The sequence below is a fragment of the Xenopus laevis genome, chromosome 4L (assembly GCF_017654675.1).
Source record: "Xenopus laevis strain J_2021 chromosome 4L, Xenopus_laevis_v10.1, whole genome shotgun sequence".
Classification (NCBI taxonomy): domain Eukaryota; kingdom Metazoa; phylum Chordata; class Amphibia; order Anura; family Pipidae; genus Xenopus; species Xenopus laevis.
In genome coordinates, this window is record NC_054377.1 from 138,223,318 (window position 1) to 138,240,563 (window position 17,246).

General features: G+C 41.9%; 2 protein-coding genes across 4 annotated transcripts in view; both read right to left on the reverse strand.

The window, feature by feature from the left end:
• The window catches only part of lamb2.L (laminin subunit beta 2 L homeolog), an 88,334-nt gene extending 80,643 nt beyond the window's left edge, over window positions 1–7,691 (reverse strand). Inside the window, 2 exon segments of one of the 2 annotated variants that reach the window (NM_001094695.1) lie at window positions 5,442–5,583; window positions 7,470–7,631. In NM_001094695.1, coding sequence (NP_001088164.1) covers window positions 5,442–5,481 — 40 coding nt within the window. In that variant the 5' untranslated portion in view covers window positions 5,482–5,583; window positions 7,470–7,631. 2 annotated transcript variants of the gene reach the window in all.
• Window positions 7,692–12,410: 4,719 nt separating this feature from the next.
• The window catches only part of XB5969698.L (provisional ortholog of laminin subunit beta 4 L homeolog), an 88,413-nt gene continuing 83,577 nt past the window's right edge, over window positions 12,411–17,246 (reverse strand). For both annotated transcript variants that reach the window (XM_018259108.2, XM_018259107.2), the window contains exons 33-35: window positions 15,315–15,491; window positions 13,427–13,583; window positions 12,411–12,633 (exon numbers count right to left, since the gene is read on the reverse strand). In XM_018259108.2, the coding sequence (XP_018114597.1) occupies window positions 12,500–12,633; window positions 13,427–13,583; window positions 15,315–15,491 (468 nt within the window). In that variant the 3' untranslated portion in view covers window positions 12,411–12,499. The remainder of the gene's footprint in view (window positions 12,634–13,426; window positions 13,584–15,314; window positions 15,492–17,246) is intronic.

The following is a 17,246-nucleotide window of genomic DNA, read 5'->3' on the forward strand; positions in this document are numbered from 1 at the left end:
AAATCCCGAACCAAATCCAGGATTCGGTGCATCCCTAATTTTAACCAATATTGCATCTCCTTGCACTGTGGCACAGAGAATTCTGGGAAATTCTGGATATAAAAACTGCACTTTGAGTCCCTTTGATAAATAAACATCTCCTTGGGTGTGGCACAGCCATAAGGCCAAGTCTGTAGGGGAGCATGTGCTAATAACCCCATGTAAAACAAACCCTTATATTTTCCCTTTAAAGACTTAGTTTTTACTTTAAAGGTGAAACCCTTTTCTGATTGATCCCCACTTTTAATGGGGTTGTTCACCTTCCACACACTTTTTTCAGTTCAGTTGTTTTTAGATTATTCCCCAGAAATAAAGACTTTTTTCAATTACTTTCCTTAATTTATTTTTTACTGTTTTTCTAAAATCTAAGTTTAAAGTTGAATGTTCGTGTCCAGCAGCTCAGTAATTCAAGTGCAGACTCTGACCTGTTATAATTTGCTCCATCAGTTGATACATCTCTCAGCAGCATCTCTGGAGTATTAGCAACTATTGTATCAAGTCTAACAGCTGCCTGTAATGAAACCCAGAGATTCTGCTCAGCAGGGACAAAGATAAGAAATGTATCAACTAAATGTATCAATTTAGAACAGTTAACAGGGTCGTCGACCCCCCCCCCTCCCAGAGCTGCTTTAAAAGGTGAAAAAGGACACTTTACACTTCAATATTAGAAAAACAATCACACATAGAAAATAGAAAGTCATTGGAAAAAGTCATTGTTTCTGGTGATCTATCTGAAAACAGCAAGTTGTTTGAAGGTGAACAGCCCCTTTAGGGATGAATAGCAAGTAACTGGTGGAGCTTAAAGCTGCTCAGATGCCTAACCCGAACTATCCAGCAATTTACTGAGGACCAAACCTTGTACTTGCAAATCCTAAAACCACTGGCTCTTCCCCAGCTTGGAGTGTCCTGGGACCTGACTATCCCAAGTTCCCAAGGAATCCAAGAGGCTGTTTAAACCCTTCCCTTGCTTTATATGCTGTAATTTCGACCCCGCAACAATTGTTATACGCGCACCTATTTTGGCCAAATGCATTTAATGCATTAAAGTCAATGGACGATTTTTTGCAGGCAACATTTTTGCAAATTTATTCGCGGTGGCGAAACGTGGAAATTCACTGTGAATTCGGGCAAATTTATTCGCCCATCGTTCTGCTGCATTATTAGTGGTATATCCACAAGCCAGTGGTCAATTGAAATGCCTTGATGGAAGTCACAGATATAGGTGTGTAGCAGCCATTCAGCCATAGTTTGAAGAATATCTTGGACACCAAAGATGTTTTCCCAAATATCACCCAACTATCCCTAAGCTGGACTTTTATCTGAGCAAATGTGCCCAAATCTCATTCTAACTGACTTTAAGGCTGAGCCCCTTGCCACTTTTCCAAACCCCTCCATGGGAACCAGCCTCATTGCCTTCATGGTTGTAAATGAGGTCCCTCCCTATATCTGGAAGGGATTCCTCTATTCCTAAGAACAGGAAAGTAAAGCATCAGTTGTCCATTTGGCATATCTGAGAAAGCATGGGAAATTCAACCCAGCACTAATGATACCAGAGTCTGGTTTTCATGGGAATTTAGACACATAATGAAAATGACAGATGCAAAGGCTATCACAGCACATTATCATATAGTTTAATGAGCAGAGGGTCCTCCATTTGTATAAAGTTAAATTCCCAGATGAGGAAGAAGCCTGTGGCACAATCCCCTCCAAGGAAAGCCCTGAATTGCCGGGGCACAATCAGAAGCTCTGGGGCAGCAGCGAGGGCGGATTAGTGTCTGATTAACGATGTGTTTTTGTTTTGGAGCTTTTTCATGGGAAAGAGATTGTACAAATCACAAAGGCTCTTCCTGCCTCCAGGGTTTTTATTTCAGGAAAGAGAAATGTCGGCTTCCTGCGCTGTTTTATCCATTGCCCAGAAAGTGAAAGCTCATGTGTTTTTCTTTCATAGTCTTCCTGCCAAGCCCAGGCTGGTGTGGCTCTTCTTCTGCCAGATTCCACTGGGGGGTGCCAAGTTATTCTGGGCAGAGCTATAGTACAGGCAGGCAGTAGGGGGTGTAAGGGTGTATCAGAGAGGGCATCTGCCCTCAGCCCCCCAAAATCATAGTGGGGACCTTGGAGGAAGATATTTTACAGCTGTTAAATGTGTTAGCACATACATACAGGGATCTGTGTGCATCCCTCTGGCTGCTGTTAAATTAAAATGTTTTTACAAAAGGTGAATCTTAAACACGGTGTGACCCCAGTCCAGAAATTTGGCAGGCTCTCTTTCACCTCCAAAAAACGATAATTCCAAAATGAATCGTTGTATACCTCAAAAATATAATAATCCGCTGTATAATCCAAAACCGACCGCTTTAAGAAGAAGCCTTAACGGCGAAATGCGTCAAGTGACGAGGAGGTGCGTAAGCGTACTGCTGGGGAGCAGAGACATGCGCCATGGACTTTGAGAGATGCTGGAGAGACGCAAGAGAGACTTATAACCACTGCAAAGCTGCCCTTTTGATTTTATGGCGATTTTAAATGCGGATTTGTGACAATTAGTTTGTGAGTGTAATTCTACTTATTTATTTAAAGATAGTAGTGATGGGCGATTCGCCGCCGGCAAATAAATTCACGAAACGGCCGCAAAAATTTGTCCATTTTTTTTGGACGCCGGCGCATTTTCCGGATGCCGGCATCAAAAACGAGATGCCGGCATCCGTTTTTTGGACGCCGCCGCATTTTCGCCACAAAACGGACACCAGTGTAAAAAAACGGACACCGGCGTCAAAAATGAGACCGTTTCGTGAATTTTTTGCCGTTTCGCAAATTTATTGCGAAATTCGCACATTTTTCAGCGAAGCGAACTTCGCAAATTCGCCGGTCACTAAAAAATAGTAAACGCTTCTACACTTTTTGTTTCCCATCAAGGAGAAAGGAAGTGTTAGAATTAGCGGTGGAATATCCATACTTGATACATGCCGTTATCCTCCTGTTATTTGTGAGTATAATAGACCACCAGAACCTCCGCGGATTATAGTCTTATACTCTATTCTCTCTCATCACCGACACTCAGATCTAATCACAACGTTTGATGTGTTATTTCTCACTTTCACCAATCACCGTAATAAAAGGCAACTATTGGGGTGCACTGAGTTAAGTGATGCTTGTTTGGTGGCAAACTAAATAAGAATACTACACTGTATTATTTTATGTTTTTTCCCCCTCAAAAATATATTTTTTGAGGTATACAGTGATTCTTTTTGGAGTTATTGTTGTTACATTATAACTCCCAGCCTCCCTTCATCAGACAAGGACATCCCTGGATTACATAATTTCGGGGCCTCAGAATAACTGCATTACCAGGGGCTCCCATTAAGTGCCTTTTGGTATTGAAACCCTCCCACCCTAGAAGTCCTAGGAAATCAGATGGTTTCAATTCTTCCTTCAAAGCCAAGACAACAAGTCCGTGTGGTGACCCTGAGGCACCTGTCTCTTCTCTATTCATGTTCTTCACTCTGAAACCATTAAATAAGACAGTGCAGCCCACCTGCTGTTTGGCTGTGTCCATAAGAAATAGACAGGTATTGCAGATATAGTGGGTAGTTTGGCCGATTTCAGCCGTATTCTTTGACTCATGGACTCTTTGGGGGCAGGGATATTTAGACAGATTGTTCTGCAGTCCAATCGGATCCCAAGGAGTCTGTCCAGATGGACATTGTGATCTGTCAGTGTCTCTTTTTGGAGGTGGGTGAGGCATTAGCGGATCACTACAAGTGACAAGAGTTGATCCCTTCCTCCCAAACCCAGTTGTTCAACTTCAGGATGAGGATGATGATCCAAGCCCAAAACTGACAAGTCTCTGGTTGCCTTGTTATTCCACTGATCTGTAAGAGAACTATTCCCAGGGCCTCCCTTCATATAAATATTAAATAAACCTCTATCAGCCCTTATTATTCCCCCATCCATCTAATTTTAAACTTGATGCAGATTAATCTTTTTTCAAGATTAGTCTCTGTTTAACCTTAAGCAACCAATCAACAATCAGCTTTACAGTGCAAGTTACAGTGCAAACGTCTGACTGGTTTGTAGACATAGCAGTTCTAATTTAGCACCGACATTAGGAAATTAGCTCCATTAATCTCACGACAGGGATGGGATCTGTTATCTGGAAACCTGTTATCCAGAAAGCTCCAAATTATGGAAAGGCCATCTCCCGTAGACTCCATTTTATCCAAATAATCCAAATTTTAAAAAATGATTTCCGTTTTCTCTGTAATAATAAAAACAGTAGCTTGTACTTGATCCCAACTAAGATATAATTAATCCTTATTGAAAGCAAAACCAGCCTATTGGGTTTATTTAATGTTTACACGATTTTCTAGTAGATTTAAGGTATGAACATCCAAATTACAGAAAGATCGGTTATCTGGGAAACCCCAGGTCCTGAACATTCTGGATAACAGGTCCCATCCCTGTATAACCTTCATACACTTACTACTACATTTCACACTAGCTAATTTACTAACAATGGACACATTTGCCCCAACCAATCAGCAGTTGCCTTTGATTAGTATAATACAAGTAGAATAATAAAAAAACACCCTCTGATTGGTCAGTGTGTTCAGTGTCAGACTGGGACACCATGGGCCCACCAAAAAACCTTTGGCCAGGGGCCCACCAATTAGTCTTAAGGTGGCCATACACGGATAGATGTCGCCAAACGAGCGGATCTCCCTCCGATATGCCCACCTTGAGGTGGGCAATATCGGGCTGATCCGATCGTGGGCCCTAGGGCCCAACGATCGGATCCTAGCGTTCGCCAAACGGGCGGTCGGATCGCGGGACCGCATCAACGAACAGATGCAGCCACGATCCGACGGGATTTTTAACCCCATCCGATCGAGATCTGGCCGACTTTCGGCCAGATCTCGATCGGGGAAGCCCGTCGGGGGCCCCCATACACGGGCCAATAAGCTGCCGACGCGGTCTGTCGGCAGCTTTTATCGGCCCGTGTATGGCCACCTTTAGACCAGGGCCCACTCTTAGTACTAGTTTTCTTCCTCTCCTCACTTAACCTCTATTCTCCTAGTATCTTTTCTTTACATACTATAATTGATTATTCCATGTGATTAGCCTCTTTTTCCCATAGAAATAGGAAATGGCCATGAAATAGGCCAAATTTTTAGCAGCAGGAGGGCCCACTGACACCTGGGCCCACCGGGACTTTTCCTGGTATCCCGGTGGGCCAGTCTGACACTGAGTGTGTTTTATTATACTGAGGATAATTTGCCCAGGGCTGTAGAATGAGCCGCACAGTCTGTAAGTGTTAGCCAGTTTGAATCAGCTGCAAGCCCCTATTATACATCGTATACAACAGCAAGACAAGGATGAAGGGATTAAATAAAAAGAAATGAACCTACCAGTTATCACAAGGCCAAATGGCCACAAGGACGGCGCCATCCCCTCACCGTGACGCACTTGCTGATTAACGTGGCGGGTTCTTCAGGAAACCACTAATTTCAATTAGAAAATTCTCTTGCAAGTGGTTGTGATTAAAGGTCCCTGCAAGTAAAATAAAAAAAAAGTGAATGTTTATTTTTTCCATCCATGCATTTGTTTAACCACTTGTTATTAGTCATCTCTGGAGGGGCCCCTGGGACCAACATTGGAGAAAAATTGACTGAATCCGGGATGATCAACCTGGGGGCTCTGCAGCGGCTTCTCTCACCTTCCAGTTCAACAACAGCAGGAGGGCCGCGGGCTGCATGTCTCTGCTGCCCACATAATGTTCTTTGTGCTTTTATCTGAATGTGGGCCCCTGTGATGCTGAGAGCCAACAGCGGATGCTTTTTCTGTCCTGCCCTTAAAGGGGTTGTTCCCCTTTAAATTCAATTGTAGGGGCATATTTACTATGATGTGTAAAATGAAATTCACTAAAAAAACTATGTAAAATAAACAATTTATCGAGATGTGCGTAATTTTATGCCATGCAACCGCTAGATATGCCGCCATTATTTTACATTGCTTCCGACGCAAGTCACTCTAAGAAAAAACTTTTTTAGCCATTTTTAATGGCTAAAAGCCTGGCAATGGGTGGTGTATTATCCCTCACAGCTTAATAAATATGCCCCTTAGTATAATGTAGTGAGTGATATTCAGAGACAATTTGCAGTTCGTTTTCATTTTTTATTATTTGTGTTTTTTGAGTGATTTAGCTTTTTATTCAGCAGCTCTCCAGATTGCAGTCTGGTTGCTAGGGTCCAAATTACCCTAGCAACCATGCATTGATTTGAATAAGAGACTGGAATACGAAAAGGAGAGGAAAAAATAGAAAGATGAGTAATAAAAAGTAGCAATAACAATACATTTGTAGCCTTACAGAGCATTCGATTTTTAGATGGGGTCAGTGACCCCCATTTTAAAGCTGGAAAGCTGTAAATAATTCTAAAACTATAAAAAATAAAAAAATGAAGGCCAATTGAAAATTGGCTTAGATTTAGCTATAACATACTAAACATTAAGGGAACGGCGAACCACCCCTTGAAATCATTGCTGGCAGTTTAGGAAATGAACAGAAATGCTCCACCAAAGAAGACTTTTGCTTATCTGAGTACATACGACTAGGGATGCACCCAATCCAGGATTTGGTTCGGGATTCAGCCAGGATTTGGCCTTTTTCAGCAGGATTCGAATACTAATTTGCATATGCAAATTGGGGGCAGGGAGGGAATCACGTGACTTTTTGTCACAAAACAAGAAAGTAAAAAAAGTTTCCCCCTCCCAATATGCAAATTAGGATTTGGTTCAGTATTCGGCGGAATCTTTCACAAAGGATTCGGGGGGTTCAGCCGAATGCAAAATAGTGGGTTCGGTGCATCCCTACATATGACATCACCGTGATGTCACGCCTCAAACAGAGTGAAAGGAATACGGCGCTGCTAACAGAGGAGAGTAATTTTATCTCATTATATATTTTAGCGAGACATATAACTGTATCCTCCATAGCAAACACTACAGGGATTATCAGTCATTTCTGGACCTGTCCGACCAGTGCCTTCCCTTTGATTTATGTTGGATTGTGATGTCATAATACGTCTCCCCCCAATAACTATTTATAGAGGAGCTAAATATGTTCTACATCTGAAATACAAAAGCCACCTCCGTCTTCAACAACTTTAACCCCTTGCTGTGGTTTAGGTCTCTAGTACTAGACTTGCAGGGAAGGAGAATGTAATTCCAGCAGGTCCCCGAAGCAGCAGCAGTCAGAGCCTACAGCTTGCAGGGGATGCTGGGAGTTGTATTTCGGCAAGTTGAGTCTTGACTAAGAATCACTGCTCTGGGTTCCAGCACTTTCCTGCTGTGCTTCATGAGCCTGACAGACAGATATAAGAACTTAAAAGTGTCCGGTAACCCCCATATTGTGTGTCCCCTCCGTACTGCACCCCTACCTTTCAAAGAGGCTTCCTCCAAACTCCATCCACCTCCGAGCTGTCAGCTCTTCCAGCAGCAGTTGCATGTGAGCCTCCTCTGAAGTTATTTCCAGTGAGGGGGAAAGAGCAGTAGTGAGGGGGGAGCCAAGCTCTGAAGTGTAACTGGCAGTCAGGAGCCAGACAACTGGCAACACAAAGCGACAGAAAGCCCCGACTGTCTCTGGCACCTTGTGACACCGGCCAATGTAAGGGTGGGAATCATACACTCCTGTTACACACTCACTCACACTGCTCTGTTGACATTATAGCTACATCCATTACATTAAAGGGGAACTACACCCACAACACAAACTGTCCTTCTAAGTGACTCTCTCCAGTCATTAGAAGTTATTTGTGAATGTAATTGCTATTGAAAGCAACATTATGCCCTTTTGTTCTCTAGTTCCGAGTGCCACAGAAGGTAGTTTTCCCTCCAGGTCTGTTGATAAGCTGGCTTCTGCTACTTTGTTTTATAAGTCAGAACCAACAGTGCAGAGAAGTTTTTATAAAGGGGTATCAGAGGTAGGACCTACAGTTGGGCAAGCAAATGAATTATGTATAATTGAGACGGTATAAGACGAGAGATCCCTTAGGGGGGCTGTGCAAGGGACACAGGGGTGTCCACTGAGGCTGGAGGAAAGGAGGTTTCACCATCAGCATAGCAAAGTATTTGTGTTGGAGGACTTTAGAAATACCATACATAATACTTAGTAAACCCTAGGAATTGATAGCAGGCTAATTTGATACGGAGAGCAGGCCAGGGCAGATTATTGTGTCCTTTGGTGCCTTCTTATATAAATAGGGTCTACCCCCCCCCCACTCAAAAGAAAAGGTGGAGAATGCGACAGGAATGGGAGAACAAGTGTAAAAACAGACGCTGCTAAAATTACCCTCATAAAAAGATGAAATGTTCAAACAGTCAGACAGGGCTTTTCTGCAAAGCACCCGACTCGCTTTAGGCAAATATTATCGGTGCCAGGGTCAGAGGTGGGGCTATAGAAGAGGGGCCCCCAGACAATAGGGCCCTCGAAAATACTTTCGTAATTAAGGGCTGTTGCGCCTTCTTCAGCTCTCAAGAGGTTGGAACTCCCAGAATTTCTATATAGTCATCAACAATAGTCTATAGGATACTGGGAGTTGTAGCTCAGAAACAGTAGAACGCCCACCTGATTGAAAGGAGCAGTGAAGGAAATCTGGGGCTGCATTCTATTTAAATCAGGGGGGTCCATAGGTTGCACTTGTAGTCCCATCACATCCCAACAGCTTTTAGTCATCAGTGGGGTGCTGAGAGTTGTAGTTCAACACTTGTTAAATGCAAAGAAAACAGATATCATTGGAGTAAATAGTCAAACTGTCAGTTTTTTTCTCATTGTCCTCAATGCCATTTTATACTCATAGTTATACTCAATTTTATTCAGTTTATATGTAATAGTTAAATTTAAAGGCCAAGCAAACCCTTAGCCATCAGCTAACCTTTAGATTCACCTTTTTCAGAACCAGAGGGGCCCAGTCCAGTGCCACAGGGGGGCCACATAACAGCGCGGAGTGTTTGGTCTCTTATTGGTAATGGAATCTACTTCTATACTTACAGTAATGAGCAGGGAATGAGTGTGATAACTACTTGTCTGGTGGGTATAGCATGACCCACAGGTCTTGATTTGCCCTCATCAGTCTCCTGTTTACCCCATAACAGCAATTAGATTAGTAATTGATATTTCAGCTCCTGCTCTTCATTCAAGCAAACCCTATCCCTGTCCCACTCTGTCATTTACTCTCACTTGTTTTAGTAAATGGAAACTGAAACAAATGAATATAAACTTGCTCAGCACTTCTGTAATTTAAATGTACTATTTTTGTTTTCCTTTCTAGTTTTCAAGATATGAGCAATTTTTAAATCGCTAATATAATTTATTTGAAACAACGGCGCCACCTGCTGTTCATTTCAACTAACTGCCCATGGTCGGCAGAAAATATAGTGAGACGGCATCCAGTTGCCTGAAATGAAGAGCAGGTGGGGCTGCAATGAAATGCAATGTTTCAGAGGGGTCACAAAGGTGTTGGTGCAGTAATGGAAATGTTGTGAAAGTAATTATATAATTTCCATGTTATTTTGGGTTACTGTGACCCCAGAAGCAAATGCTAAAGCACTAATGGGTGCAAAAAGTGCACAGCCAATAGTACCATGCTGCCGAACGGAGGCACCACTGTATTCATGGAGGGGAACCTAAGTCTCTGAGAAGGCAGGGTGCCAGTGCTTAGAAAACTTTTTGCACTTTTTTTTGTGCACCCTGCTCATCACATAGAGGCAGATTTATCAAGGGTCGAATTTTCGAATTCATGCGAGTTTTTCTAAACTCTATTAAATTCGTTTGGGGGGTTCTTTGTTTAAAAAAAATTGAATATCTTAAACTCAGAGGAATTTAACCAACCCGAAAAATCGAATCGAATTCGACCAAACTCAATTTGATTTTTTTTTCTCCAAAAAAACCTCAAATGTCAGGAAGGCTAATAACATCTCCAAATTGGTCACTGGACCTCTCCCATTGACTTATACATGGATTCGTCAGGTTTTAGATGGCGAATATTCGAATTCAAATTCTTAAAGGGCCAGACTTTGATAAATCTCGAAAATCAAATTTGAATTTTTTTAAAAAATTCAATTAGATTTTGGATAATTCACTAGTTGAATTTCACAGTTAAGACCATAAAAAAAATCCTAATTTTCAATTCGAACCTTAATAAATCTGCCCCTTAGGAAGTGAACCCTTTGGGCTTCAACCAGATTATTGATGAGTAGTAAACTGGCTGTGCTCTGAAGCAGTTGCAGACTACACAACATTTGAATTTCTGTGATAAAAACACTAAATTCTGTCTGTACATTAGCAGTTCTTGGTGTGTAATATGCTGTGGTCTCATAGTAGCCCTAGAGCGCCCTCTGTTGGACACTATTATTATATAAATCTAATAATGTGATTTCTTTTTACTGCAGCTGTTACTGTTTGTGTATTGCGTTTGCGCAAGTTAAAGAGCAGCAGTGGGCACAGGCACTTACCGCCTGCCAAGGAGTAAGTACATGGCTGCCTTGCACTTGGCATCTCCCAGCACTTATTATGTTAAAATAGTCCATACCCTGGCCAGCCTTCCATGGTGTCCAACTGACTGGCCTGCAGGCTGAACTAACAGACATTGCATGACTAGCCATTAGGGTTGCCACCTGGCCGGTAAATTACCGGCCTGGCCGGTAAAAAAGATGCTTGATGCCAATGTTATTTATCAGAAAAAAAGGCAAGAATATAGGAAGGCCGGTATTTTTTTCCAGAAAAGGCGGCAACTCTACTAGCCATACTAGCCATGAATATCTGCATTTAACTGTCCCATTCATTATGCCTGTAAGCTCCTCTTGCAAGACAAACACATATGTTAAAGCAAGAACTTAACCAGTAGAATAACTCATCAAATTGAGTAGGTGGCCCAGGTGCTCCTGCCCCAGGTCCTCAGCTCAGGGGAGCGGACAAACCGTGTATAAGGAAGCAAAAATGTTGGAGCAGGGCACTCAAAAGGTCACACAGGGATCAGACGAATGTCGAGTAAAAATAGAAATCTTTATTGGTATAAACTACTCATGCCTGACGCGTTTTAGTCATAGGCTGTAGTCGTAAGCTCCTCTTCCCTTCCCCATGAACTGGCCAACATGGTGCATACCTCCCCACATTTTGGAAATAAAAAGAGGGGCAAAAAAGTTGGCGCATGCAGCGAGCCGAATATTTTTTGACCATGCTCATTTTTGTGACCACACCCCTAATTACCATGTTCACTTTACAAAATGTAGCAGGTTATGTAAGTTTGAACATATTTCTGTGTTTTTTTTAGTTATTACAGTTTTGCTAATGAAGGTGAATTGCCCTTTAAGCTGTGAGTAACTTTTCCCAAGGGACCTGTTATCTTATATTGTTACAATTACTTATTGCTTATCTGGAAATTGTTCTTATCTGCAGCTGTGGCTGTTCTGGGCTCTCTGCCAAAAGCCAATTACGTTAGAAACTTTGTTTCTTTTTTCGGCTGTTCAGTGCAGAGAAAATCGAGACTTTCCACTACAAACAAGGGACTGCGGGTTGAGCTGTCGAAAGTCCCTCTAAAAACGGGACAGTTGGGAGGTATGATGGTGCATCAGCAGCTTGGACATATTATCTGCTGTCTGACAGAGTTGCAGAATTGGTTCTGTTGTACCACCTATAGTCAGTAGCATGGCCACTCTCATTAGGAAGAATAGGAATATTGACGTTTCCATTAAAAATCATTGTATATTTATTACATTTTATATACCAACCCCCTATAGTATCTGCACATTTTTAGGCATGATATTGTGACTTAAAGGGTAACTATACCCTAATATCGCATGCTGATTTCTGCTTAATAACAAGTCTATCCTGCATTATTTTATGGTATTTCCCTGTACAGGCTTTTCTTATGCGTGGGGGGGGTTATCCATGATAGGGTTCTAGTTTTGCATTAAGATGTGTTTTGGCTATTTATGACCCGATTGACATCAGACCTGCTGGAAGGCTGAGGCAGAAGATAAGGAAGGTTCTGGACAGACAATGGAGTCTTCTTTAAAGCTTAAACATTACATGTAATATTGCTCTTGCTTGGTAAGGTCAACCCAAGCTAAAAAAATAAGGTTAACCCAATATTTTGGCCCTGGTCAGATACACTATATGGAGACACCTGCCTGTCCAACGTCTCATTTACAAACCAAGGTTGAAGCTGGTCCTCCCTTTGCTGCTATAACTGTGTCTACTTTTGGAAGACATGGAAGAACACTAATTATATTGTCACTTCTCAGGGTTTCCATTAGACAAACAGTATGATAGAATTGATAAAAAGATAGAGTGGCCCTTTAATGAACCTAGAGCTGAAGAACACTTTTCCAAATCGCTTTTTATTTGTATTAATACACAATGGCTACATAGTCTTCCTCGTGATCAGCAGAAAAAGGCTGGGCTGCGGGATTAGCAGGTAGAATATATATTTGACTTCTCTCGAATGTCGTTTATCAGTTTCATTGCCTGACCCTCCAGTTCCTGGATCAGAAGGCTTTTCTCTGTCATGTTGACTTCGTTGGCCTCGAATTCTTTTTCAAGTTCTGCAATGACATGACAGAGAGAAAATGACATCAATTCCGTTAGAACTTTAGAACTTACTCATTAACTTACTCATTAACTCTAGTGTTCTCTTGTTTGGAATTCAAACATAATAGGGCTCATCTACAATGCCCTCCCCAGTGTGCAAAGTGCAAAAAAAGAAGCCAATTGGGCATTTTTTGCTCACTGTGGAATACAGTGTTGGACTGGCCCACCGGGACACCAGGAAAACTCCCGGTGGGCCCAGGTGTCGGGGCCCTTGAGCTGCTAAACATTTGGCCTATTTCATGGCTATTTCCTATTTCTTTGAGAACAAAGAGGCTAAATAGAAGGAATAATAGATCACAGTATGTAAAGAATAGAGACTAGGAGAATAGAGGTTGAGTAAGGAGAAGAATAATAATAGTACTGAGAGTGGGCCCCTGGTCTATGGTTCTTTGGTGGGCCCCTGGTCTAAGGTTTTAAGGTGGGCCCCTGGTGTCCCTGTCCGACACTGGTGGAATGTGTTTGCATTAGGCACACTCAATACAAAAGGACAGGGGGGAGACATGTAGGCATCCCGTCACCCATCCCCTACCTGCTCCTAATTCACAAGTCTCTTGATCATACACTCTACATTGAGCACCAGATTTGTCATCCAGCACTCTACACAGAGAGCAACAACCTCAGGGGCCCGAGTGCTGCTAATAAAATACTGATCAGGGATCTTCTGTATGTCTCAACCAGCTCAGTCTGCTGGAATAAACCTACAAAAATAAACACACTTGGTGGACTTGTCATTTAGTGCTCACTCACTTATTAGGTTGTCCTTGGCTTCTATCGTTTTATTGTATAGTGCCTGGGCTTCATTCTTAAGCTTTTCTATTCTCTCAATGGCGGTGCCTGAGGAGTTCTTGAAACCGTCAACCTTTCCTTTCAGATTCTCGAACTTCTCGTTAACGTCATCCATTTCCTGCGGGCAAGAGAAGAACAGAATAAGCTTTGTACTGTATAACTATATGAGGGGCGATTCTAGTGTAAAATATTTGCAAAGAAAAGCTCTTGATAACCAGGGGCGCTCCACCAATGAGGCAAGTTGAGACACTCACCTCAGGCAGCATCACCCCCCTGGTTGCCAGGGGCGGCAAAAATGCCGCTCCTGGTAACTAAGAACAGAATTTCCACTTTTCAACCCAGTAATTCGGATCTTCTAGTGCAGAGAGCACAATTGCGCTCTCTGCAGTAGCAACATGGACCACCCCCGACCCCCTCTGGCACCACATGGACCACCCGACCCCCTCTGGTGCTGAAAAGGTGAGTGCCATGGTGAGGGGTGGGGGGCAGCAAAAGGAAGGCCGCCTCAGGTGGTAAAATGCCCAGGATCGCCCCTGTTCATAACAAGTGCCTACAGTTTTCCTATTTAGTCCACAGAATGGGAGAAGGCAAAAGGAATTTTCTACAGGGTATCACCCTATGCCATTTATTCTGAAGGAAAAAAAAGAAGGTACAAGCTAGGGTTCAAAAGAAACTATGAAGGGTGATAACCAGCAGAAAATGATATGTGCCTCTTTTCTAATATTGGAAAGATTGAGGAACACTGGTTTTTGGTGTACAGACGTTTTTCTGTAAAACACATCTCTTGCGAGTTTTTGCATCCCCAGAAAAATTTTAAAAAAACGTTGAAAACAGAAAAAACTACTAGACCGAAATCTTTGACTTGCCCTAAAAATGCCAAAATAATTTTTAAAGCTTTCTATGCATTGGAAAAAGATTTGTCCTTTTGGTATATGGCATTCGAAGTTGAAGTTGTAACTGTTCCGCCACCCTATCCAGCATTTAAGATCACTAATCCCTACTCCCAGGCTCCTAACATTATCTGCAATGGTGGCAACCCTAGGAGGTGAAGTTAGACTCACTAGAGGTGATTTTTTAGATTTCTAGATTGAAAATCACATTATTTCATTCATTTTTATAAATGCTACTGTTAACAAACAAAAAATAAATACAATCACATGAATGTCGAAAATGCACCTTCTCGATATACACAGAAGCGCTTGAGGTTTTTGTTGGCGATTATCTCTTTTTTTTAATTGTGATTGGCTCTCTCTCTCTCTCTCTCTCTCTCTCTCTCTCTCTCTCTCTCTCTCCTCAAAAATATGACCCCAGCAGTCAAAGAGGCACATTAAAATACTAACAAATAGTACTAGTACTATAAACACTTGGGGGTTATTTATCAAAACCTGCACGGGTTATTTTCCCTTATTTATAAACAGATTTTCCTGAAAAATTCCAGTGAGGGATAAAACTTGAAAAAATTTGGAAAATCATACAAAACTTCGAATCTTACAAATTTTTCAGATTTTCTGCCTGAAAAACCACAAAATCTTGTTTTTTTTTGCACAAAACCCAGCGCAGATCAGGATATCTCCGGGACTTTTCCCATTGAGGTATATACAACCTCGGCAGGTCCGAGATGGAGGATTTTCGGATTCTGACTTTTTCCATCCTCGGGGTATGATAAATCACGAAAAATTCATGTTTTTTTTTCACTAAAAATTCGGATTTTATAATAAAAAAACAACTAAAATTTTACTGTCAGTACTCCACCCTTTGGTCTTTACTAGTAAAAGAGAATCAGTGATTTCATGACAATGTATCTTAGAACCTTAAAAACCTACTTGAACCTTGTGCACACAGTCCTTACCTTCCTCAGCTCTCCAGTGGAGGTCAGGACCAAGTTGGCTCTTTCCTTTGCTCTGCTGGCAATTTGCCTGTTGGACTCAGTCTTATCCAGTAGGTCTTCAGCTTTCTCAGAGAGGTTTCCAATTCGTTCCATAATGTCCATCTCTGTCCGCTCAACTTCCGTCAGGTTCTTCATGGTCTGTTAGCAATTCAAGAACAAGCACAGGCCATTAAACACATCAATTCTGGATAAATGTGCAGTTCAGTCTCAGCTCAACAGAAATAACACTTGATATAACACTTGATTGGGTTTAGTGTTGCAGGTCTTGGTATGCGGCCCCAGGCACCCTGTGAGGTATATTGGATAGATGGGCTTTATGGGCTTCAAGGACCAAAATATAACAGAAAGTAGACGTTATCTACATAGAAATGGAGCTGCTTTGGAAAATTTGAAAGTGTGCAAGTGAGGAGACAATGGCAGAAGCGGTGGAAGATCATGATGAGAGGAGCAAAAGAGTGGCCAAGAGAAAGCAGGACAGCCCTGTAAAGCTGGCCATAGATGTTGAGATTTTTAAAAGATCAGATCCTGATCGTGAGACCACGATCTTCTCAGAACGATCGTACGATCGTACGAATCTACCATCAACTAAAAAGACCAATTTACCAGGAAAACAAAAGGGAGCTGCCTGCTTGGCCCTGCAAACATAGAGAGATTGCACTGGGACCGACAAAGATTTTTTGACCTGGCCGATCAATTTCCCGACAGATGTCGGCCGAAAAATCGTAAGATGTACGATCGTTCGAATACCACTAACCGCACGATAATTTCGAAGGATTGGTCGGGCTTCCCTAAAATCGGTCGTTCGGCAAGAAGAATCGTCGCGTCTATGGGGACCTTTAGGCTACACATTGATTGTTATTGCTACTTTTTATTATTCATCTCTCTATTCAGGCCTCTCCTATTCATATTCCAGTCTCTTATTCAAGTTTGTCCAGCAGAGGCATATTAACAGCCACAATGAAGACTTGCCACAAGACTAGCATGTCCTTTCTTATCATATCAGATTTTACAATATCACTGTGTTTAGTTATCAGATGGATTTGGAGGCACCATCTGATACAACGGTAAGTGTTGTTAAAGAAGAGTTATATCATAATGTTGGTCTACTAAAGCATTCTGTATATATAACAGTGGTGTGTCTGGGTAGTTACCCCTTAGCTGGTGTATTGAGTTGACTTGTGCTGCTAATAACAATGCCCGGATTACAGAAATAAGAAAAATACTGGCAAACATTTCTTATTTAATATAGAATTTGATCTGACCTAGTTCACTACTACTACAATGTCAAGTATACAACTGTCCCAGCAGAGATATTTCTGTGTTTAGTGTAAGATCCAGAAGAGTGAAGCTTAAAATGTGATTTTAATAAGCAATGTACAGCAGTACAATACAGTTAGGGAATCCCCATATCTGTAGAACTACAACGCCCAGCATCCTCCCACCATATTCATATTCTCTCATCTACAAATGCCGGCCCACCACAAACCCTTTGTTTCCCTGCAGTAATATCCCCTTTCTCTAGGTTTTCCCAGACTCATATGAATAAGCTGGATCCCTTCCCAAGCCCTGTATACTTCTCCTCCAACCGCATTTCTATATGTGGTTTAGAGGTCACAATTAGCAGGTCTCATTGGGAGGGTAAAGCTGAGTTTCCATGGAAACAAGAAGAATAAAGAAAGGGAGGAAATTACTCTTTTAGGATTGTCATCTACAAGATTCCAGCCAGAGAGATAAGTGTATGTATATTATCTCGACAGAAAGGGTTGTATTGTCTTAAAGTGAAAGTGCCAACCTTGGAAAGTTTTCAAGAAAATGAAAATATTAGACTAAAAACCGTATAGGACAGAGTAAAAATTGCAGGTTTCTCAAAGGATTACATACCCCTACATACAG